Below are 26387 nucleotides of genomic sequence, written 5' to 3'. Positions count from 1 at the left end.
GAAAATATTAGCTACTATTACTCTCTTTTAATCACAATTGAACAAGAAGATCCAAAGAAAATGAAGTCAAGGAAAAAAAACAATCCGACTATAGCCAATTGGAGAAAAAATGTCAAACAATCCTATTACAACTAATTGGAGAAAAATATTAATGTGAAAGAAGGAATGACTTAGATTGTCATTTATTTGCACATACTTGTTTTGTTGTATCATATACATGTTTTTTAATCACCAATTTATCTTTCGATCTATTTGTTTTATTTCAAATATATCATATCACAAGTTAACAAAAAAAGAAAAGAAAAGAAAAGAGATAGTTTCCTATCTAAAAACACTTGTTATTGTTTCTGTAATTTAATCAACAATTGAATTAAGTATTAATAGTACAATTACTAAAGGAACATATGATGATATTATGTTCAAATTGATTAACAATCATCTAATTGCCCTCAATTGGTAAAAAATTATGAAACTATGAGGATGAAATGTGTTTTACATGAACTTTAGGGACAAAATTGGTTAAAATTATAAAATTATTAGGATGAAATATGTTCTGGATGAAATTTTAAGGACGAAATTGGTTAATACCATAAACATTAAGAATAAAAAGTGCATTTTTCCCCAAAACTGAATAAAGGCTAGCACGAAAAGGAGGCGTGTATTTCACGCCTTTTAACTCCCTCCTTCGCTAACTTGAAACAGAGGACAGCATCTCGGAGAAAGGGATTAGCAGTTGTTCCTCCTATGGCGACAACCGCAAGGCGGCCTCCTCCTCCTCCAGCCTCGGCAGCGGCCGCGGTTTCGATCTCATCAATTCCGTCAATTCTCAAAGCATATTCAATTCCTCTTATTCTCTTTGGTATCGCGCTCTTTTTCCAGCTCGTCGTCACCCCTCGCTCCTTTCCTCCTTCTCATTACGATGGTAATTCTCCGCTATTATTTTGTATATATGTTTGCATGAATTTAGAATTCGAGTATCAGTTGAGGAAAATGAAAAGTGTGATTATGCTTGAAATGAATGTAGTTTTGGGTGTAAAGAAGTATGCTTCAGTTGAAGAAGTCACTCAGGCTTACGAGAAGCTCACTTCCACATGGTAATTTCCAATTTTCGTTGGTTCTTTTTTGTTTACCTTTTGCTTTCGGCACTGTTTAGTTACTTCTCAGTTGATATCTGGCTGTAAATTGTTTTTTTCTTGTTTCTTTTTTCAAAGCATAGTCGTGTCATTTTCTTTTTTGGTACAGAAGAATTTTGAAATTGTTTGATTCAACATCTTATATGTGTTAATCTATCTTGATGTATGCCTTTCTTTTTAGTCAGTCTATTTGGGATTAGAAAGAATACCAAACTGGCAAAACTTAAGATTTATACAATATAATTTTTTGAGTTGGAATCAAATGATTAATTGAACGCTTTTCATTTAAAATTTGCAGGTTTTGTATAGTAGAAGGTACAGTCATTTTTGGGTAAAATACAGCTCAAAATGCTTTTGAACTATTATATGGGTTACATTAATTTATCTTCTGTAATATTCTCAAAGTTTCAACATTGCAAATAGATTTCAGCCTTTTTTTTCAATATTGTTTTCTGGTATTAGGGTGTTGTCACATGACTGAACTTTCTCATTTTCAATTAGGATATATGTTAGGTGGATTTGCATTCTTTCTTACCAGAAAGTAGAACCTATAAAAAGGAGATGGTTGTGGCACAAAGTACTCTTGTGCAGCTATGTCATTCTGCTACAGTGAACAAATTTTTTCTAAAACAAATCGGGTTAAATTTTTTTTTTTCTAAAACAAATTGGGTCTTGTAGCGAATTGTTGATACTTATGGGTAACAGCATTTCAAGAGACAGCTCAAAAAAAAACATCGAATGCTTTGATACTGGGATACAAAATTCCTGATTGTCACATATACTTAATGTGAGGCAATGCCATAATGCTGAACATAAATTTTCTTAGTGCCAAATCTTGTCTCATTTTGTTTTTAATTCAGTATCCACATTGTCAAATGTTGTAATCCTGACTTCGCTTTTCCAACAGTTGTAATATCCATAAATCCTTAATTAACTTTTGTTAGCATGAAAAAGTCATGATGATTTAGTTCTATATTCTTCTTTTTTGAGTTGATTTTTTCTATTGTAGCACAATTGCTGTTGTTTTACCTTTATTTGTGCTACTTCTTGAATCAATGTCGCATATCTCAATGATGATGTCTCTTTTCTATCATGAAGTTATCTTCTTTAACTTAAAATATAGCTAGCTTCTGAGTCATCCTTTTCTCACTGATCAGAAACAGCCATCGTTTTCTCTTTCACCTTACTGGTTTTGATTTATACGAGTGACATTTGTTTGAAGCATTCAGTGTCTGCATTATGATCTTGTTCTTGTACCCTCTGTACTAACTTAGTGATGTCCTCTTATTCTTCAGTCCTGTTTCCCTCTCCTTGATTTATTTGTTTCCTGTCTTTTTTGCTTCTAGCCATAGTTTTCCTCCTATGGATTCTTTGTTCGTTCAACATAGAGCTCTAAATTCTTATATGCATCTTATTCTTTTCTTCCATTGGAGCTTACTTTGTTTATGTACAAAATTTGAGTTAAATATTGTTCTTTTCGCAGCCCCAAAATCATCATATATGAAAATGTTTCGCATATATTGAAGCTAAACTGAACAAAATCATATTTTTATGTAGTCATTTTAGAAAATTGCATTTTCTGGGTTCTGACTGGGGGACGTGTATGTATTTTTGCACAGATTATGTGGATAAAGTAGCTCTTTTACCCCTAATCTTGTTCACCATCTGATGCTGTATACTTCTAAACACTATGAGGCACTAGCAGGGTTCCACGTAGATAGTCATATCGAAGTTTGTTAATCCAACCATTGTGCACCGTTCTTTGAATTATATGAATCCTGAATTTGATTTAAGATGTTTCCTCTGCTCTATTGTGCATCTATAGCTTATAGTTTAAGATTCTAGTTGCTTAGATCTTAAATTCTAGTGCTGAATTGAAAATCATATGTAACCTAATTATAATGTTATTTTTAGGGATTCAGGTGTTCCAGTTCCTTCTGTGTTCGATGCTGTTAAGGTATGTTATTTGCCTTCACTACTTAAACTTTGACCTGATATGTAAATTTATTATATCTGTATATTTTGGCCTTATGTTTCAGCATTCTAGCCAAAAACATGTCACATCTTGGTTTCTTTCTTTGAAGTATTCTGGGGAGGTGCCTAGGCATACGGAGATGAGGTTCGAGAATTACTGCAATGCACACACATGGAGACTAAAAAGAAAGCCATAAACTAGGAAAGGATAATGTGAAAAAATTGTCATGCGTCTGTCATCTCTCTCTCTCTCTCTCGTAATAATAAATTTGTGGTCTTTAAAGCAGGGTTCAAAGAGTTGGCTGAGTCTGAGTTGACTTGGCGTAGTCTTTACTGGAACTCAGCTTACTGCACTGATAATGCACCCCACATATACTGATAACACCAGACTCTGCATCTAATTGTACTTGGTGATTCCAGGCAATCATCCAAGTCAGTTCAAGATGACTTATGAACCAAAAACCATGAAATTTTGGGGCACGAGCCATGCACTTTGATGCAAAAAAGTTCAACTAAGAATTGAGGAAATAAAGTAGGGGCTGTTGACGCCAATCTCAGAATAGCTCATGTGAGAGAATTAGTTTAGGTGCACCCACCAAATTAATCCTTCTTGGTACATTTATGGAGTCTTAAGCTAGTGAGGAGGAACTATAGGAAGGATGAGATTACTATGATAATTGAGAGTAAATTGGGAGAAGCATGATAGAGGGGTTTTGGTTTCACGAGGAAAAATGGAGAGAAAAAGAAGACCACAAAATAGTAGATCCTTATGTCTAGTTTAGTCTTTGCAGATTGCAAGTTGCTAAGTTAATAGAATAAATTTTCTGCCCAACCAAGCAGACCAGAAGAGTTTTTGGCTTTTACCTTCAAAGGTTCCGCTTTTGTATAGAGGAGTTTCTTTGCCCCTTTTGACAATGGAAGATAGAGCTTTTCTTTGGGAAGAAAATTTTGGAGTTAGTTCCTTTATTTTCTTTTTGGGGGCCTCTTGAATAGTAGTTCATATGCAGTTTTAAGTTTTTGGATAAATTTTTTAAAGTGTCCCCCTCCCCCCGAGCTAATCAAGTCGAGCTTGAGCTCAAAAACATTAAGCTCGCTCGCGAGCTTGATTATATATATATATATATATATATATTTTTTTTTTATTTTTTTATTTTAATAATAAAATTACATATATATCCCTAATATTTTATTATTTGTTAAAAAATTATTATTTTATTCATTTTTAAAAACAAAATATATATATTTTTTAGCTCGACTTGAATTTGAGTCGAGCTCGAGCTTGACATTTTGAGCTCGGGCTCGAGTTCGAGTTTCATAAAATTAACTGGAGGCTTGGCTCGATTAGGCCAAAGCTTGACTCGACTCGGCTCGTTTGCACCCCTACTCGGGGGAACCCCATTGTTTAAGAAGAGGGTACTGATTTGTTAGCTTTTGAGAGAGATCCTTAATAATTTTACATTTGGAATATTAATGTTTTCAAATTTAGCAGATTCATAATTTTTCTTGTACGTATATTTAATCTACATAGGTTTTAGAATCTAATTACATCATTTTAGTAGTTTGGGCATTGATGTGCTTTACAGAGCCTCTTCAGAATGTTTGGAAAACTCCACATATCACAAGTGTGGATTATACAATGTGGAATGTTGGCATATATGTCCTTGTCCATGACTTTGAATTTTGCTCCCAAGGTTATACATATCCCAAAAGCCATGAAAGCTTTTGGATAATCCAGTAATCTGTTTATTTCTTTACCATTGTAAATTCATTGTTCAAGTATGGTATGAACTTTTGGATATGGATTTGCTTGATAACTTGTTTCTTAACTCTGTATAAACCACATTACCTTGGATGAATGTGGTCCAAAAATGATGCTGACCCTGTGTTTATCTGGAAAATCATGTCACTAAATGCTTACTAAAGCCTAAGACGAACTTGGGAGAGCTAGAAGCATCATAGTTGATCACTGGTTTATTCCTTTTTCCATTCAGTAGCAGTTCTTTTATTTAGTGTTTGTTTTGCAGGTGCAATATGCTTTTGAGCTGCTGACGAATGAATTATGGAAGAGAGATTATGACAATTTTGGGATTGATGAACAATCTGTGAGTCTATAGCTCTCAACTCCATGTTAGAGATCTTCTTTAGTGCTTAAGTTTAATGCATTCTCTATTCCTTTGTCATGTTTTTTGTCTATATTTTGATTGATCAGGTAATGTTTCTATGTCTTTGCAGCATGTGATTAACCCGGCCACTGAGCAGTATGCTGGGGCTACTGTTTCTGAAATTAAAAGTCCATTGATGGAGCCCAATTCTTTTGGTTTGTGAAGCTATTCTATTGTATCTCCTGTTCTTTATTTCCCTTTTACCTCTCCCAGTGAGAATGTCAAAGCCTTAACCTCCTTATTTATTTTGCTATGATGCATCTAATGTGATCTATTCTCTTAATTTCAGATCTTGCTGAGCATACTTTCAATGTCATTAACTCTGAAAATTTTCTGTCCCAGTTTGATAGCACAAAAGCATGGCTCATCCAGGTATCTTTACTTTTTAACATGTTGCCATTCTATGTCATGACTAAATGTGATTGATGGATGGAACACAAGCTGGCAAACACCTAGGGAAGAATATAGCCAAATATGTTTCCACTAGACAGTCTTAGACAGTAACTAACGTTGAAGAGATATTGAGCATTCACTCGAGATTGTAGCTGCCATTTAAGAAGATATGCTCACTTTTGTGTTATACAGCTAACTCAAATTTCAGCAGAACTTTCAGTTATTAATTATGCTAAAAAGTATATTTTTCATATATTTCATTGATCTATTTATACAAGTAACTAGGTTAAATGGTCAGCCATGTACAGCTGTATATAGTCTGTAATTACAGACTATATATAGCTGTATTCTTAGACTAATTACAGCTACAGACTATATACAGCTGTATTCTTAGACTAATTACAGCAGCTATCTTAGACTAATTACATAGCTGTATTCTTAGGCTAATTACAGCTAATTCCTACCAACTCTCCCACTCAAGTTGGGGCATAGATATCACAAATGCCCAACTTGGATAGAGATGCATTGAATAAGCTACTAGTAACAACATGAGTCATAATATTAGCCAACTGATTTGAACTTCTAGTATAGGGAATTTCAATTGTCCCGGAATCAAGATTATCTTTGATGTAGTTCCTATCAATTTCAACATGCTTTGTCCGATCATGTTGAACAGGATTATTTGCAATCTTAATGGCTGCCATATTATCACAAAATAATACCATAGGACCATTTGGACCAAACCCAATCTCATTTAAGAGAATTTTCAGCCAAGAGAGTTCTGTGATAGCATGATGTATAGCTCGATATTCAGCCTCTGCACTAGATAATGAAACCACGTTCTGTTTTTTACTTTTCCAAGACACCAAGTTGCCTCCAACAAAAGCCAAATATCCAGAAGTTGATTTTCTATCCAACTTGCTACCAACAAAATCAGAGTCTGTATATCCAACAACATCAAAATGTTCGTGTTTGGAGAATAAGACACCTTTTCCTGGAGCTGATTCAAGTAAGCCAAGATTCGATTAACAGCATTCATGTGTTGATCACTTGGATTGTGCATAAACTGGCTAACAACACTGACTGCATATGCTAAATCTGGCCTGGTATGAGTTAAATAGATTAGTCTACCCATGATCCTTTGATATCTTTCCTTGTTTGTTGGAATCTGATCAAAAAAGAAGGCTAGGCCATGATTCACTTCAATCGGAGTATCTATCGGCTCACAAGCAGACATACCAGTTTCAGCTAGGAGTTCCAATGTATACTTCCTTTGGGAAAGGAAGAGTCCTTGCTTAGACCGTGATACTTCAATGCCAAGAAAATATTTAAGAGTCCCCAAATCTTTAATCTCAAATTCTTTGGCCAAGTAGCTTCGAAGGTTCTCAATTTCTTCTTTGTTATTACCTGTTACAATCATATCATCAACATAGACAAGAAGCACGGTAATATTATTGTAGTTACGTTTATAGAACAACGTATGATCTGCTGAAGCTTGCTTGAATCCATACTCCTCCATGGCATGACTCAATCTTCCAAACCATGCCCTTGGTGATTGTTTTAATCCATACAATGCCTTTTTCAGTCTGCACACCTTTCCTTCTTAGTGTAAACCCCTGAGGAGGATCCATGAAAACTTCCTCAGTCAACTCACCATGAAGAAAGGCATTCTTCACATCAAATTGTCGTAGAGGCCAGTCTAAATTAACTGCAGGTGACAATATGACACGAACAGTGTTCATCTTGGCAACCGGTGCAAATGTCTCTTGATAGTCAATACCATAGGTTTGAGTGTAGCCTTTTGCAACCAGTCTAGCTTTGTATCTTTCAACTGTCCCATCAGACTTGTATTTGACATTGAATACCCATTTACACCCTACGGTCTTCTTTCCTATTGGTAACTCAACCATTTCCCAAGTAGAATTCTTTTGGAGAGCCATCATTTCTTCTACCATTGCATCTTTCCACTTAGGATCATCAAGGGCTTCCTGAAAATGACTAGGAACATATACAGAAGACAACTGAAGAGCAAATGTCAAGTTAGCCTTAGACAAACGGTGATAGGATATAAAATCAGAAATTGGATAAGAAACATTGGAAGCTTTTGAAAAACCAAGTCTATCAGGTTCTTTTCGTTCACGAAGAGGATATCTTCTATTCTGATCAATATTAGGATATGAGTCAAGACTTTCAGAAGAAGTACATACCTTAGTGTCAATCTTGGAAGATTCATTCGATAGCATGGTAGTATCATCAAGGGAGGTACAAGAATCAGGAGGCATAACAGTGATATCTTTTGTTCTCCTAGAATATCCTTTCTTAAAGAGATGAGCTGGTCTCTCACTGTTAGTTTCAATTTTATTTTCCTGACCATCATCTACACCTAAGGATTCCCAATTTTCCTTTGCATTCTCTATACCTGAGATCCATATCCTTTTTTCTCCTAGCCATTGTTCTTCCTCTTCTTTACTTTTAATCTCCCCCTGAAGAGGAACCGCAGACATATGTCCAGAAAAATAAGACTCATTTTCACAAAATTGAACATCCATAGACACATAGTAGGTTCTTGTAGGAGGATGAAAACATTTATATCCCTTTTGTGAATTGGAATAGCTAAGGAAAACACATTTGATAGCACGAGGATCAAGTTTATCTCTATGATGAGAATGAACATGAACATAACATACACAACCAAAAACCTTTGGACAAATATTAAGAGCAGAAGGAATAGAATGAAATTTAGATAACATTCTCAAAGGGGTTTGGAAATCAATAACCTTAGCAGGCATTCAATTAATGAGGAAAACAGCAGCCATAATAGCTTCAGCCCAAAAATGTTTTGGAACATGCATGGTAAAACATAAGGCTCATGCTACTTCAAGAAAGTGACGATTTTTCCGTTCTGCTGTGCCATTCTGTTGGGGTGTGTAAACACAAGTGGTTTGATGAAGAATGCCATGTTGTATCATAAAATCAGCAAGCGATCAATTCACAAATTCATGACCATTATCAGAATGAAAAACCTTAATTCTAGTGTTGAATTGAGTAAGAATCATGTTATAAAACTGAGGAATAATATGGCAAACATCACTCTTAGATTTCATCAAATATACCCAACTGACTCTAGTACAGTCATCAATAAAAGATACAAAATATTAATGTCCTGAAGTAGAAGTAGTTGAGAAAGGACCCCACACATCAGTAGAAACACATGAAAAAGGAGTGACACTTTTATTAAAACTAACTTTGAAAGGAACACGATGGTTTTTTGCATAAACGCATTGTTCACATCTTAAGCTAGAAGTTGAAATATTGGAAAATAACTTAGGAAACATATGCTCTAAATAAGAAAAAGATGGATGTCCTAGTTGACGATGCCAAAGGATTATTCTTTCTATGTCTGATGTCCCACTTTTTGTTTGAAAACCTTGAGTAGATATTGTTATGTCTCGATTGTCTTCCCAGTAATATAAACCATCCCTCTCCTTACCAATGCCAATCGTCATCTTCATAAGATTGTCCTGAAAAACACAATGAGTAGAGTGAAAAATGACAGAAAAGTTAAGATGCTTTGTTATTTTACTAATGGAGAGGAGATTATTTGAGAGTTTAGGTGCAAGTAAAACAGAGGACATAGAAAACTTTGGTGAAAGAGACACATTTCTAGCGCCTATGATTGGTTTAAAATTCCCATTAGCAACCTGTACAGACTTCACAGGTGGAGATGTAAGAGAATCAATGATAGAAGAGTTACTAGTCATGTGATCAGTAGCCCCTGAATCAATAATCCAAGTGCTAGGATGAGCAGAAATAACGGACAAACCAAAATTACCTTCTTGAGAAGATGCCCGAGACACATGAGAAGCAGAAGATGGAGTAGTGTCTATGGCAGCAACATTTTGAGCAACAGTATTATGAGCAAATTTTTTATTTTTTCTCTCAACTTGCTCAAGTTTATACCATTCTGGATAGCCATGCTTCTTCCATCCACATTAAATTGGATGGCACTAATTATCGAGTTTGGTCCAAGATTTTGGAGATGCATATTGCTGGAAGAAAAAAAATGGGCTATATTAATGGAAAAAAAGCTGCACCAGCAGTAGATGATTCAAGTTATGATGAATGGGAAGCTGAAGATTCTCTTGTCAAATCTTGGCTCATTAATTCAATGAGTGATAATCTGATATCTCACTTTGTACAATGCGGCACAGCAAAGGAAGTTTGGGATGCTGTAAAAAGAAGTTACCTTGATGTATCAGATTCCTCTGAAGTTTATGAACTAATGAAGAAGACTTTTCATTTACAAGAAGATGGTCGGCCTCTAGCAGAATATTACAATGAATTAAACTCAACCTTTATGGAGCTCGATTATCGACGGCCCAATGACATGACATGTGCGGCTGATATTGAAAAATATAGAAATCGTATTGCCGAAGATCGAGTTTATATTTTTCTTGCTGGGCTTGATAATAAGTTAGATCAAGTTCGCAGCCGTGTTCTAGGTACTTCTCCTTTACCAAGATTAGAAGAAGTCTACTTCATGGTTCGTCGAGAACTACAAAGACAAGTTGCCATGGGAGCAGAATCACACTTTGAGGCTTCAGCTCTAACTGCTCAAAAGAGCACTCCTATTGCCATTAATGGAAATTCTACAGCCTCTCAGTCTCGATTTTGCACCTACTGCTTGCTCTGATACCAAGTTATTAATTATGCTAAAAAGTATATTTTTCATATATTTCATTGATCTATTTATACAAGTAACTAGGTTAAATGGTCAGCCATGTACAGCTGTATATAGTCTGTAACTACAGACTATATACAGCTGTATTCTTAGACTAATTACAGCAGCTATCTTAGACTAATTACATAGTTGTATTCTTAGACTAATTACAACTAATTCCTATCAACTCTTTCTTTTAACAATTAGAGGATTTGGATTTATAACACAAGGTAATATGAGAAAGCTATATCCTAAAAGATGATATAAAAAAATTACTGACTGTACTTGTCAAAAACAGAATTACTTGGTTGGAGATGATTTATATGATTCTGGTCTATGCTGCTGTAAAAAGGAAGCATTCCACCATCTGCTAATATAGTAACCAAAGGTTTATGTCTAATAACTGAGAATGTATGTCCAATACCAATCAAATTAAGCAAATGTCATTCTGCTGAATCATGATAATCACCAATGGGTGTTTATTTAGTGACAGCACTTTATGTGATTTGTGTTAAAGTTTATGAATTTGTTTTATAGTTTCTTTGTATAATGATGAAACAATTTTCTATGTTATAAGAAAAACTATTTTCTTCATCAGTGTGTTCCTGATTTAAAACTGAATGGACTTTGATGACTATTGAAATTACAGAGAATTCTAAATTAACTTCTACTTTGATAAAAAATAGATTTTCTAAGTTTCATTTTAGGCGGTCTGGTAATTGATTCGAAGCACTTTATGTTTTCTTTTGAAAGATTTTAGTTTCTCTCTCTTACACATGCCGACAGATATAGACATAGACTTGAGACACTCACCTTGATTTATCTCCCTTGGTGTACTACTGTTTTTCTTGTTTTAAACAGTATTCTGATGCTACAAGAGCTTGAACCACGGACAGTCTTCGCATTTCATGAGATCACCCTTTATCTGGTGCATCTATGCATAGTATCAAATTTGTATCACCACAGGCCTCAAATGTTTTATCATGCTATATCTTATGGGTATTGATATATTCTAATTAACACTTTCTGGTTTATTGTTGAAAATTCATTGATTTGGCAAAGTAAGTATTTATGTCTGTAAATCCCATGCTTAGCTATGATCCTTATTAGCAATCAATACTGGACACAAGCATCTGTATCTGAAGAGATAATATGATAGAAGCGGTTACATATTTCTTAGAAATGCACACACAGAAAAGAAGAATATGACACGTCTTCCTTATTTTGTCTCTCTAAAAACTAACAGAGGTTAAGCAGAAAACGGTAAAGTTGCAAACAAAAAGAAGGGGGAAAAGATAGAAATACTGCTTGGCTGGATATCATCTGAATTTTTTATGAAATGGGCTGGAGTAGGTGGTAAGGACTGGAAGCAGCCTGAATTCTAATGATTATGAAAGTCATACTAAGTTTTTTTTTTTTTTCCACTTGGCACGAGAAGAATGGACATCGTAACAGTTTTTTTATGTCTTGGGATGTTACTGAAGATATTGATCTCTTATCAGTTAAACAGAGAGTGATAAATATAAGTTCCATTTGACATCCTTTCTACTGATGATTAGTCATCAGTAGTTCCTTTTCAAACAATGCATAAAAATGCTATTTGTTGGATCCCCTAACCAATATTTTGAGCCTTTCAATTATCAGGCTTGCAAGTGATTTTTTGTTGTAGAAGTTGAAATAATACCTTGTACTGAGGTCATTATGTTGTGGATTTACATTTATTTTTTATTGGAAGATACGTCTGCACATTTTACTGATCCTTTTTGATTTGCCTTATTTGCTTCTTGAAATTTCATATCAGGTTTTCTCATTTGGGAGCAACCGCTGTGCGAATTTTTCTAACAACTGGAAACACATTGGTAGATTATTGCATCGTTGTCTGTTATAAATGTCTGTATAGATGGTACCTTTTCATTGTGAGGTGCAATCTTACTTCTTGACCACTGCAGTTACTTTGCTTGATGGGGTTGCAAATTCCGGAATGGTCGAACTTGGTGATGTCCGTCTTGCTGCATACTTAGCTGAGAAAAAGCCAAGTGGACATCCTTTCTTTAAAAATGGTCAGCATTCTGCAAAATTTATTTATTCATATATTGTAAAAATATGCTAAATATGTTTAAATGTTGTTCTCCATTTAGCACTCTTATGTTCATATTCTTGTTTTCTGTGCTCCTGCTGACTTATTTGGCATGGATACAGGTCTTCCCACACTTCTGGCCTTTCCCCCTGGCTGCAGCAGTTCCCGTTGTCTTCATAGGTGAGTTTTGTGATGACTGAATTGGATAGAATGCTTTGACCCACAGGCTTCTGAAATTTCATTTCATAAGTTGTTAAAGTTTTTTGTAGCCCTTTGCTCTTTTTTGTTTGTGTAGCAGTTTTGAGAACTGTTTGTCATAGCATTTTTGTTAACTGCAGGGCTCTTTGATAACTTCTATGTGTCTTAGTATCTTTTTCGCTACGTCGAATGAAACACTTGTTCTTCTATTTTAAAAAATTTAGCATTAACTAAGAACAAATACAGTAGTCCTTTACCCTAATAACCAAGACAGTATGCTGTAACTAAATTTGATTATACTCATCTGTTAACAGACTATTGGAAGATAAAAGCCTACATTTTGAAAAATAACTAAAGCTCTAAAAGAAGGGGATAGGAGAGATGAAGTGTTTGGAGTATGATGGGGATTGAGGGCAGGAGATCGAGTCCAGGGTTGTGGTTTCAGCAAGGCAGCTGCTAAGAGGAGGAGGATTTGGGGGCTGCTGTTGAAGATGGTGTCAGCAAAAGGGAGGAAGAAGGTATTGTGGATCAGAGGATGGGGATTGCGGATGTTAGCTGCAACTGGAGAGGATAAGTGAAGTGGTGAGGTGTTTATATACTGGAAAAGGGAATAGCGAAGAGAGGGATATTGGTAAGTGAAAGGCAAGAAAGGGAGAGCAGAAAAAGAGAGGGGGATGAAAGGATGGGAAAGAGAGGTCTGGGGAGGAAGAACTTGAGAAAAGACGGAGAATAGAAGAGTTAAAGGAGAAGGATATATTAGGGGGGGAGGGAGAGAGAGAGGAACTATTGCAGTCTAGTGACATTTGAACGCTTATTAAAGCAAGAAAGCTCCTACCAAACACCGTTTTCAATTACCCTCTGTGCAATTCGTTGAACAGAAACAGAGAAACAAGAAACATAAATGTTACCATACAGTCATGTTGCATAAGTTCTGATAAAACATACTGTATTACTTAGAGGAAACCCGTTTCTAAGTTTTTTGCAATAATTTCTGTAATCTTTTATAATGACCAACACCCCCTTATTTTCTTTCACAAAACTAACCTCTTGTTGAGACAAGAATTATCTTGAAATTCAACAAATCAATCCCCAAAGCCACAAAATCAACCCGTTACACCTAGAATTATCATATAAATGATGATGATACTGATAATTTCCCCACAATTTAAGCATCAAAAAGATGGGTAAGGAAAAACTGACTTATTTTGCAAGTTAATCCCTTCCAGCCGGAGAAATATAGATGCCCCGTATCCACTAGCTCTAATTCTTTCAATTAAAGGGGGATGCTACTCTGGCCCTTGTAAATACCCCCTATTTGAATAAGGCATCTGAGTAAGACTAGCATCTCCTCCATTGCCAAGCTATGCTCAATCGTGTACTTCCTATTTTCCAAAACTTTACCAATAACCTTACTTTTTGAAAGGGGGCTGTGGATGGGGGATGGGACCATGTTCGTGGCAAGAGGTTCTATGTTTTGAACAGTCTAGCTGAAAGCAGGCTTCAATTGTACAAACCTCGAACAGTTCGAACAAACACTGTTGTTCTCTCTCTCTCTGGGTTAAAGTGGAAAACAGGAAACATAAACATTTTCAAATGGCTTGGAGTGTGCTATACCCTTCTTGTTTGGTGTCACGAATATTTTGTTTATTATTTTGGCTATTTTGGTAGGTATGGTGGACAACTCTCTGTTGATGCAATTACTGATTGGTTGGCGACATCAATTCTAGGTTTGCCACGGATTTTGTACTACTCTAAGGAGTCAATGGTAATTGGATAAGTTCTCTAAGGGCTAATGTTGCTATAACAGCTTAGCTTTTCATGTTCTTTTGATTACCAACTCGTTTCCATTGAATTGTGCTGGTCGATTTAATGTCTGGAGTGCTAAAAATAATGATTGGTTGACGAATTGCTTGTCAAAGCCCTTAATGAGATTGTAGCATTTTCAGAAAGTGAAACTTTGTCATTGATTTTGCATTCCATTGATATTCTATTGGGTTTATCATGTTCATCTTTTTGTCTGCGGATTTTGGTTGCTAAGAACCACCTTGTTTCTGTTGGTGGATGTCCTTGTTTTTGGTGATACCAAAAAAGGTGGTGGAATTTGATATAAAGATGTTACAAAGGACCGAATGCACCAATGTGGAAAGTTAAAGGTGTTGCTTTTTTAAGTAGGAAATATATGTTTAATGGATCTGAATCAAGTAGCCATATATTGTCAAATTTTTTCACTGAAGTTTTTTTTTTTTTCATAGTGCCTCTATCATGAAAGAATTGAAGTTGCATAACAGGTCTCACAGCTTGTAATTGAGCACACAGGCGAAGATTGATTTGTAGTTAGAGGAACAGTATGTGACTAAAAGATTGATTATTCTAACTTAGACTAAAGATGAGACTTTATATGGTGGTTCCTGGTGTTTGATGTTGTTGTGGTGTGTAGTTGGCTTTCTTTTGCTATGTAATAATTACAAACAGGAATGGATGGAGGTGTTTGTGTGAAAAATGTTCTTTTCTCATTTCTAAGGGATCTCTGAAGTTGGTGGGCAAGAAATTCCACTGGAGGCCTGTTATTGTAGTATTAGCTCAATTGCTTTCTTACGCTTTAGCAGCTCTATAAACCCCGACATTTCTTTGTTTGGTATTGATGTTATCCCCACCCGCCCCCTCTTACAGGTACAAAATTTTCTTGCTAAAACTAAGCCTCATAAGGTACAATTTCTCTCTAGCCCTTGGTGGCACTTTTTTTTTTTCCTGCTTATGATATTTTTAGTGCTTTTTCTTTCATTTGTATGGGTCAATTTTGGATATCTACTTTATAATTTTATCTGTTATAATTGCCTACTTGGAGGATTTTTCCTGTTGGGTGCAGTGTGAATTGATTGCATAATTTTGAGAAAGATGCATCTTCTCATGTTGTATTATAAGAACAGCTAAGTAGAATTTCAGAGCATGGTGGCTAAGTGAACAATTCTTAGTCAGACTGGTACTAGTTAGGATGTCACATTTGGGGTTATTCTAGTAGCTCAGCCTTATTGATGAGCTCTCTGAATTACTTTGATAAGTCAATTGCTTCTTCAAAGGGATAGCCTATTTTCACTTTTCTGCTTATCATCCATATCTGTTTGTTTACCCTCTTATCTGGAAATTAAAAGGTAATTAGTTCTGTTCAAGTACAGTGATGATCAAAGGATTTAAGCCAAGATGCAAAATCATCCAACTCCTTTATCTTAGACTCATTGCTAGTCGCTTGGCCTGGACTTGCCTAGTTGCTTGGGCTGTAACTGAATGGCATATTTTTACTGCCTCGTGGATAGTAAATTGAATTTCCTCAATGCTACTATAATTCCACCTACTCCTGAAAGATGAGGAACCCTGGTATCAAGGGCCTGAAAAAGTATTAGGTCCAATAGAAAATTATCAGTTATAATTGCTTAAGACAATGTGTAAACTAAAACAACAGATGTAGACACTAATCCAACAACTGGCAATGCTTGTACTCCTCTTCGCCCTGCATGCTACTATTTTTAAAAATTTGTGGCCTGTTAGCTTTTGAGGGAATAAACTAAGAAACAACACCTTAATTAGTGTCGCAAAAAAAAAAGGCTTACAAAAGACTTCTATTGAAGGCTGAAAATAACCTTATGTTCTTCATTCATCAACTAACTATTTATAGCGTTTACATGAAACAAACTAACATAATTTCTAACTAACAAATCGCCATAAAAATCTCAAGAAAACTACTTGTTGACAAATTAACATAATCTTAATCTTAGCAAAAATATTTGTTAACAACTTAAACATGATTTTCAGTTAACAAATGTCCTAACAACAACATTTATTCAGCAATTAACTAACTTATTCTACTACCAAATGAATCTAGAAAAATCTGCAAAAGTTGGCATATCTCAACAATAGACGCTAATAAAACTACGTTCCATGCTTGTCTTTTCACCCTGCACCTCCTAGCTTCTTAAATGTTTCACAAGTTTCAAGCTTCAAGCTTCAGTACACAATTTTTAAATCGGAGGATCCAGATGTGAACTGTCAGGTGCAATTGCACCTAAAATTGTCGAGACTCCTTTCCCACATTCTGTTGTCAAATATATTTTTCTCTTGGACTTTTTAAACTTTATTTGGTATATGTAAGCTATTTTCAACCATTTGACAGTACCAATATCGTAGACAAACGATGATATCATATGATGATGACTGTCAATGATGAAATTGGAAGTAAACAAATTGATTCTTCACTTTATTGAAGACGAGAATGCTTACATATCCCATATTTACATGGTTGACATGCCTATTGGGAGGTGTAAAAATACAATCTACATCATGGTTATCATTTAATGCTTCAGGCATCCTTTTTTTTTTTTTGGTGCCAAGTGAAAAAGTAAAGCCTGTTTCATGTAGCCAGATTCAACATTATTTTCTCGTTTATGTGCCTATTTGGCATATTTATTGCTTTCTAGAATTGGAGAAAGGTAACGCATTTTTCAGGGTTATTTGACATTCTATTGTCCTTGATTTATAAATCGTTTTTTACGTGGTTAGTGTTTTATATCTTCCTTTCTTCTGGCTGATAGGTTAGAGTTATCTTCTTCTCAAGATCAGGAGAACGAGCCACCCCGTTTATCCGTCAAGCTGCTAAATATTATTGGACCTATGCTGCTTTTGCATTTGCTCGATGGGATGAAGGCGATTCTTCTTTCTGGTGGAACATGTATGTCTGTGCTTACATGCTTTTTAAAGTTCTTTAATTGAAGAACCCTTTTCTTTTCTTTCTTGGTTCTAGGCTCATTGCGGTTCCCTGCTTTCGTTTGTGCTTTTGTCATTTATGCCTCAGAGAAATTATCTATGTTTTCCCACATTGAGTAACTGCTCTTGTGTGTATAGTCCTTTATTGCCCAGATGATCTTAGGTTTAAACTATTCTACAATTTGTATCTTTTAATTTTCTCCCCTTTTCTGGAGGAAAGATTTGGCTCCTCTAGCTATAATTAATTGTCTTATGACAACCCTCTATTTGCACTTTTGGCTAGCAAATGGCCAAGCATTTTGAGTTCTAAAATTTTGCAGTTTATTGCTCCCCTGTATTTGCACTTTGGGCTGACAAATGGATGACTCAAGAACCTTTCATGAGAATTGTTTCTCAGTGCACAAATGAATTTAGACTAATTGCTTTTCTTGCAAAATCAACAATCTGTGGAAACTGAGAGCAGAGTTTTGGTAGTACAATTTTTGTTATGAATGTGTCATATCATTGTCACAATTTTGATTTTGCCAACTCTTGTTTGAGTCAAATATTCCATGATGACTCTGGGTAGTTAAAACTATTGTTACTTTTATCCTTCTTTAAGTACTTAAATCTCGTTCTAGCCATCGTAAGGCATGCATAAGCTACTCAGTTCAGGTTTCTATGACTGTTATTAGAAAACATAATGTGAAAATGGTGTAATTGCAGTTTAGTTTCAGTATTTGTCTGTTTGTCGCCCTTAATTTTTTTTAACCAATATGATACTCATATTTTTACATAATTTAATGTTCATTGGCAACTAAATGCAAACCTTGAATCTCTCGTGTTTATACCTCTTTTGCTTTTCTCGTTATCTTGCTCAGAAACAGGAAGCAAAAATATGCAGTTCCATCAGCCATAACAAAGATGGTACTTGTAACTGATATAGACTGAGAATGGGAAAGATGCTTAATTTTTGTTTTCCCAATTTTTCATTATAACATGAGAGCAACGGAGATTCTGCATGGTTGATGTGGAATGAAAAGGAGTCATAGGTCCTGTTACATGATCATTGGGTAAATAGTTTTTGTCGTGTCACTTTTGTGGGTCAGAGTGTGTCCTTGTGCACTATAACATTGCACCTGACATTATTGATTTTTTGTGAGGATAGATCTAGTAAATGAACCCCTGATTTTTTTCATTTTTACTCCCTCCGTCCCAAAATAAGGGACGTTTTTGGGGATTCTAACTTATTATGCACAGTTCAATCAATTTGAATGTGAGACATTTTTTTCCAATCGTGCCCCTTTGACCGATATCAAATCTTAATTGCTGTCTATGGTGATGTGAAAAGAATCTGTGGGTCCATGTAAAATGTAAGCTCTTTTTCATGCTGTTGCCAAGCACGCGCCTATTTATGGCCATCAAAATTTTTGGTGCTGTCCACGCACCTTTTTTTTGGATGTCTATTTTTTGCTTTTGTGGGTTCCATCATACTTATTTTTTATTTTATCAATGTCTCTTTTGAGGCTACAAATGGAATGTTAGAGAAAAAAATTGTAGTGTGACTCAAATTTTGGGACATGAAAAAAGGTGAACTATGACAATAACAATGGGACGGAGGGAGTACTTCATACGGAAATCTACGGTATTTTTTTAAAATATTTTTTCTTGAACAATGGAAAACCTTTCTCTTGCAGCATAAATATGGGTCTGTTCAGTGTATCAAACGCATTTCACTGAAGTTCTTTTCATTTCTAACAGGTTTGGGGTTGAATCTGCTCCAGCCATTGTAATACTTAAAGATCCTGGTGTCAAACCCACTATTTACTATGGCATGTTCTTTCCTTATGTCCCTTTTGAGAGACCATAGTAGCTGCTGTGAAAGTAGCACGGCATGATTTATTGACAAGCTTTAGGTGCTTGTATCTTGCAGGATCAATCAACAATTCGATGTTTATAGATATCATGGAGAATAACAAATATCATGGTATACTTGTTTTAGTACAGTTTTATTAAGTCTTTCTGCATGAAGTTTACCATGTTTGAACAATTCTCTTTGTCAGATATTCCTCCTGTCACTAGTCAATGGGTTCTGCTATTACAGCATCTGTCATCTCAGATAAACTACAAACTTAATCCTTGTGATATGTGTTTTTCAGCTGCTGGTTTCAACCATGTTATTCATTCTCATGCTTAAGTCTGTTCTCAGTTTTATAGTCGAATTATATGGTGAAGTTTTTAAATTATCCATGTTTCTCTTCATAAACTGATAAGTATGTTTTTGTTTATGTTAAGGGTTTTGAAAGTTGACTGTGGTAACAATCATTGTTTCCTGACAAGGACCTTTGAATAAACCTGGTTCCAATGTAAAGATTGCTTATTCATGCACCATAATAAAATCTGCATTTTAACAACATAGAGGGCTGTTATTGTTTTGGTTTGTTAAGAAGCATTTTAAGCTTAGTTAAAGTTCAGCTTTAGAGTTTGTTACTGTTGTTAATCCTTTCACCAAGTCCTTTTCGTGAAAAAACTTATTTTTATGTTTTCATTTTACTGAATTTTTTCTGATTAAATGTTCCCATGATTATCTTGCTTACCTCCAGTTAAAGACCTAACTTGTCTTCCTTAGAGTAAGATAACTTATCCAAGCTTTCTGTAAATGGACTAGCTGGTGCTGTACCCTTAATTTGAAAGGATCACTGGATAGGCAAACGTCATTTTTCCTGTAAGAAGAGAAAAGGTTTTCAATGTAGAGTCTGGATTAAAGAAGGATTACTTGGCTTCTGTTGGCTTCCAAAATCTGAAGCTTTCTAGGATTACTTGGTACCTTTGTTCCCTTACCTAGAACAATGTGTTCATTTTGTCCTAAACCAAAAAAGAAATGGAAATAGGACTAGAAATGCAAGACTCCAGAACTTCTGCCTTACTTGTTCATTGCATGCTGTGCTGAACCTGAGTAAGATATGACAATGGATGGTTTTGCTTTTTGATGTATGGTTTCAGTGCTTCCCCAGCTAAGGAGTGTCACTTCAATGGAGTTGGGTTGTGATGCTCGAGGTTACTCTCGTGCTGGAAGTGAGATGAGGATTTGGTATTGTGTCATCCTTGCTGGAAGGCTGAGCCAAGAACTAAATAAAATGCGTGAAGTGAGCTTCCTTTCCTTGTTATCTTTTGTTAAGTCAATATCTGGATGCTAGTTGATATCTAAGTGTGATACATACCTGAAGCTACAGATTTAAGATAAGACATTTATGTGATTCCATTTGTGATGCAAACTATTCCAAGTGAGTGAAATCAGTAATACTTTAAAAATAATGGCAAGGAAATACTGTAAACTGAATATGCAGAGACAAAGATTTTTGTGACACAAAGGTGCTGTCAAATTTTGTTTTATATAGTAAATGGTGTCATTACACTTGGTCAAAGACCATTCGCAGGGTACAAGAGACACTGAACAATAATGGTGGTGAGTTGAACACTCTTGATCAAGATTCTCTGTCTACACCAGCAGCTCTTGCTGTGAAACAAAAGCGATTGACGTTTACCTGGCTTGACGGGGAGGCACAGCAAGTTAGTTTCTCTTCATATTTTTCTTTGCTTTTGGTTGTTGATCTGTTCAAATCTTCCAGAACATGGATTGCATCTTTTGAAGTTATAAATCAAGATTTGGCAGTTAAGTAAATTGTGAGGCTATGAATGTGATTTCCTAGAGAAAATGTAGGCATTTAAGAACAGTGCGGAAGTTGTGTTTTGTTCTGTTAATGTGTAGCAAGCATATTCCTTAACAAGTTTTCTAACCTCCATCATATATTGAAACCATGGAAGTTGCTGCTGATTTTTTGTCACTACTCCTATTCTATAGGTCTTGCATTTCAATTTTGTTATTCTGGAAGATTGACACCCCACAGCTGTGTAGTTTAGACTGCAAGAGATTATGTGTAAAGTGGTATATAGTTTATGCAGGGCCAGAAACTTCAGTATAAAGGTGATTAAAACCAGATTGATTGTGGATGCCTGTGTATGGGTATCTCTAGTCTTTCCTGCTCTTGAAAATTTACTAGGCAGTATAGGGTTATAAGTGTTCAGCATCCATCTGTGTAGTTATTTTGTTCTAAAAAAGCTTTGAGTTAATGCATTTATACACTCCAAGATCAGAACTGGCAGAGTGCAAATGTTTTATTTTCTGTGGATATAAGCTTTCAGATGCACCTTTTCAGCTTAATTTTCATCTGTGCTAAAATTAGGTTATAATTATCTTAAGTTGCTTGGCTCGCCAATGGAGTGTACTAAGGGCTAGGGGACGATTTAAAGATTTCCATGTGAAGAAGACTTCAGTATCATAAAATTTATGATGGTTATAATTGCATGAAGATTGTATGGTTATTGGACCTCCAGAAGAGGGCGTGTAGCTTTATGTCTTGTGTGTGGATCATGTAGATGTTATTAACAATCATGCCCAGTAAGGTTGTAGCATATCATGTTGTCTTTTCATTCTTGGGATATAGATTACATGCTCCAACAATTCGATTGTTTTGCACAATTATTAATATGATATGCAGCTTTTTTTACCAGTCAATTACTGGTGCTCTTAAATTGATGGCTGACATATCTCCAATTTTTAGAAATATTGTTTCTTCCATGTAAATTCTGAAGACAGCTATGAAACTTGTGGAACAAGAAGGGCTATGATAGATGTACCGCGTTTGCTAATTGTACGATATGAGCGGAATGAAACAGAGGATGAAGTGAAAATTGAAAGGCAGCCAAGAAACATGTTTGAGGCATTGCATCACAGTGAACCAGATCCTGCATCTCAACTAGTGGCAAAGTACAATGGTCCAGATGAAAGTACAGAGGTTTGAATTTTTCATAAGCTTGTAGTTTTAAGCATCTAAATTGAACTAGTGCTTGACCTTAAATAACGGCATCAGTTAATGCTATGGTTTTTGCAATTCTTTTTTATTGGACTGATCTACTTTGCGCTCTTATACCAAACAGCTTTTCTCCTTTGTATCCTCAACTGTACTTTGGGACTTTTTGCACCTAAGCTCTGATTTTGGGTGCTTTGCTCCCTAAATTATCAAATACTCCCAAATGTACCACAATCACTAGCAGTGCTAACCTTGATTAATACAAGCATTGCATGAGACTGTCAGCACCTTTTCTGGGTGTATATTGATCAAAGAAAACAACAGGATTGACGATAATATCTTTTCGACGTGATCATAAATCTTTAATCTTCATATTCTCAGAGACAAACTTGTTCATTTGCACTATAAGAATAAACTAAATGCAACTTTGTTCAAGAACAGATTGATATGAAAATCTGAAGATTTGGGTATTAAATCAAACCAAAGGTTGAAATTATCAGTTAATTATCCCTCGCTTTCTGCATAGCTTCACAGATTTATCCAAATTGCCATCTGATTTTGGAGTGATCCTGGTGGTGGAGTATAGCTGTGGGTGACAGCCAGTTGAGTTGATGCAGTATTTTCACTCCTAAACTCGGTCCTCTCTGCCTCTCCCCAAAGGAAATTTGGTAGTATCGCTATAGAAACTTCGAGAATTGGAACAGCAGCTGTCCAGAACTGTCATGGACTCTTCTGCTTTCATCGTCTAATAAAGCACTTTCGCAAATATTACACCACTTGCTGCTCAAAAATGGACCATGCACTAAAAAATCATTAGTCCAGTGTTTTCTTGTCCAACTTTCTTGGATGCCTTTGGTAAATAAGCACATGAATGTCCCCTGCATTTTGTCTGTTATTATGTGTAGCACATAAGCAATTAAACTACATTAGGGCATATCGTGTTTAGGCCGAGTACAGTGAGAATGGCCAAAGAGCTTAAGGGTGCAAACTGGAATTTGTTGCCTTCTATTATCTACTGAAAGTGCTTGTTTTATGGGCATTTCTGTATGTTGAGAAACTATGAATAATCATATTCGTGAATTGTTCCTGATGGCTTATTTCAAATTCTTCTGAAATATTGTGGATGTTTATTGGCAGATCATAAGTTGGATTTCCAGGACAATAGAAGATGGAGACTCCAGAAATCTCCCTCCTTTTGTAAGTCAACTGGCAAAAACATCTCAACGAGTCCTCAGAGGATTCTTTGTATTGACTTCTTCTCCTTGTGTATTTATATGATGCTAATTAGCTGCTCCTCTTATTCTTTTTGGGGTTGTGTTTGGGTTCTCTTTCTTCTGTCATTCTGTTTTTGGTGAACAATTGCACGGTAGCTAGTTCTTAATTAAACCTGGAATGTTCTTCCTTTGCATTAGTACTCATTTTGAATAAGAGATGCAGACGCGTATATTTTGTATTTTACAAATTCTACATTGGTTGACTGGTAACTTCTTAGTTACTTAAAACGTTGTCAGATGGTCATTGTGTTCATCTTGATAATTTGGCGCCAATATTGTTGACTTTAAGGTGACACTTTATTATGCTTCTGCTATAAGCAACACAAACTTTTATGCTTATAGCAGGCTGGCAAATGGATATTATTATTCAAAATATACTTTGTCCTAGATAGTCCCTTAGTTTACTTTAGCAATCTTGTCTTTTTTGTGTCTTGATTGTACTTTTGGATTTCTGTCATATTGATATCATTAAGTCTAAACTCCAAATCGCTAAGGCTATGTGCAAGTGTGTTTGGATTTGAACCATACATCTGTACGTAGGCAAGTAGGGAAAGGCAAGTCTTGAAGCAATTCTAAAGGTGCTTAATTTTGACCTCGGGGATACAAGTCGGGAGCAACTTTCTCTTTTGCTTTCAAGGGTGAGGCTGTGTAACCTCCTAGGATGTCGTGCGTTTCTAACCATGGTCGTGGGAGTCCCCATTGGATGGACTTTTTATGCATGCATATGCATGCTAGGATTTCAACTCAAAAACCTTTATCAGTTTGTTACTTGTGCAAATGAAATGGGTAAAAGATGCTTATTTTCCCTTGATATCCTTTCGTAGATGAGCTAATTCAGTTGTCTGAGACAGGTTTGCTCTGTCCATGCTGTCTTTTTGACAGTGAAGTATTCTGTCCATCTTGCAGAGAACACAATGTCCTGAGCTGGTTCCTGAGGATTCAGATCCCTTATGGCAAGCAGGTTCTGAGAAAATTATTTCTTCGAGCAAGGACTTGAAGTATAAGATCACTTCCTTCATAAATCAAATGCATAACCAATTAGGTGATCCAAGGATTGGACCAGTTTTACTTTTGGTGGCATTGATGTTGTGTGGGCGCACCTGGCTGCAGAGAAGCCAACCAACTCCGAAGAATGAGCCAAACACTTCAAATGAATCGAGTGATAAGGTTAGTCAGAGTAATTGTCTATTTGCTAATTTGAGACTCGGTAGTTCATTCGTTCCAATAAGTTGTTCATTAGGTCATTCACTTAATATTGGTGTAATACTAGTAGTAGAGCTCAACCCCATTCACATTTAGTTGCAGTCAAGTTCAATTACGCATTGGTTCAGCTACCCATGTAATGTATTTCTTTTTCTTCTTATGAATTTCCTGTTGCAGGATAAGGTTAGGCAAAATCGCGAGACTCGTCCAAGAAATAACCCTACTCGTCCAAGAAACGACCTTATTCCTCCTTCAGTCACTGATGTGGAACCTAAGGATGCTCAACAAGTGCAATTTTCAGGCTCAGATTCAGACAATTAGGAAAACGTAGCTAGCATTTAAATTCAAAGAAGTAAGGAGAACTTTTTGGCCACACTTTCTGTAAACTAATTTTGAGTCCACTTTTCAGTTAATAGTCAATATTTCTTCTTCCAACCCGGGGATCATAGGTTTCATCCATTTTTGAGTTTTCTCAATCCCATAAATCAGTAATGACTTGTTAAGGTTTTTAAATGACGTCACATACGATGCTAGAATGCCATTAACTACTATTTTGAAAGACGGAAGGCTTCGGAATACTTCCAAAGTACAGTTTCTTTGCAATAGGAGACTCTGGAATACTCCAGATCAGGTTGGCCTATCTAAGCCGTCAACAACTCTTGCAATTGAATTCTTAGTTAATGTGAAATCATCAAATTTTTGCTGGACTAGTATTTGGCAATGTCAAGTAAGTAGTTCGCCATAGTCTTGCCCTAATCTTAAAATGCAACTGCTACTGCTTCAAAAATTAAAAAAAAATGCGACTACTGATGTAATTGTAAATTTGTAATCCATATGAATGTCATATATAAAGCAGACAATGCTTTTTGTATGCAAGCTGATACCTGTAGATGGGTAAAAGAAAGAGAGAATTGTAGTTTTGATTTCAAATATTTGGGGTATGGGCGTTTCTATCTCCTAAAATTTGAAAGAAAGCAAAGATATAGTTTCAAATGTTTCAGTTTCTAAGCATATTGAATCCAATTGACTGATTTTTATCAATTGCCACTAACATCCATTCACGTGCTATTACGTTCCAGCAATTAATTTTTAAAAAAAGAATTTAAAAAAAGCTGAAAAAAATATTGCGGCCATACTTTATAGTAAAAAAGGACTAGTTACTCGCATAGTGATCCCATGAGTAATTAGATTTAGACTAGAAATACAAGACTTCGGTTGACAAAAAAAAAAATTTAGGTTAAAGACTAATTATTCATTTGATCCGCATATGAGTAATTAGTCATCTTTTATTCCAATTATGGCTAACGATTAATATTTTTATTTATTTTTAAAATTTTTTAATAATTAGTTGCCAACACGTGACTTGATTCCGGTAGTAATTGGTAAAAATCAGTCATTAGGATTGAATGTGCATAGAAAGGGAAATATTTGGGACTAAAACTACAATTCTCTCTAAAAGAAATGTGTCATGGCATGACTGAACATTTAACCCAATAATAAGTATATGAAAACCTCACGGGATAATGCCATAGAACATTGGCACAATGTATCCTGTTAATGTCCAACTTAAAAGACTGTAAATAAAGTTCAATTTTCAGATAATGATACTGGTACACAAAAAATGATGTATTTTATTCTTTCGGCTGAA

General features: G+C 35.5%; 1 protein-coding gene across 1 annotated transcript; it reads left to right on the top strand.

Annotated features, from left to right (window-relative positions):
- The first annotated feature begins 682 nt into the window (after positions 1 to 682).
- On the top strand, positions 683 to 25252 carry LOC113769550. Its single transcript, XM_027314027.1, has 20 exons — positions 683 to 922; positions 1025 to 1094; positions 3048 to 3090; positions 5132 to 5209; positions 5340 to 5424; positions 5559 to 5641; positions 12184 to 12241; positions 12332 to 12442; positions 12582 to 12639; positions 14326 to 14422; positions 15328 to 15363; positions 17241 to 17377; positions 19153 to 19223; positions 19325 to 19378; positions 20395 to 20537; positions 20818 to 20961; positions 22014 to 22247; positions 23400 to 23459; positions 24443 to 24703; positions 24917 to 25252. Exons 1-20 carry the CDS (start codon positions 745 to 747, stop codon positions 25058 to 25060), a joined length of 2145 nt encoding a protein of 714 aa, XP_027169828.1. The 5' UTR covers positions 683 to 744; the 3' UTR covers positions 25061 to 25252.
- Positions 25253 to 26387: the final 1135 nt, after the last annotated feature.

Source organism: Coffea eugenioides, chromosome 4 (genome assembly GCF_003713205.1).
Source record: "Coffea eugenioides isolate CCC68of chromosome 4, Ceug_1.0, whole genome shotgun sequence".
Lineage (NCBI taxonomy): Eukaryota > Viridiplantae > Streptophyta > Magnoliopsida > Gentianales > Rubiaceae > Coffea > Coffea eugenioides.
Note: the sequence above shows the minus strand (reverse complement) of the source record. Positions and strands in the feature narration are given on the sequence as shown.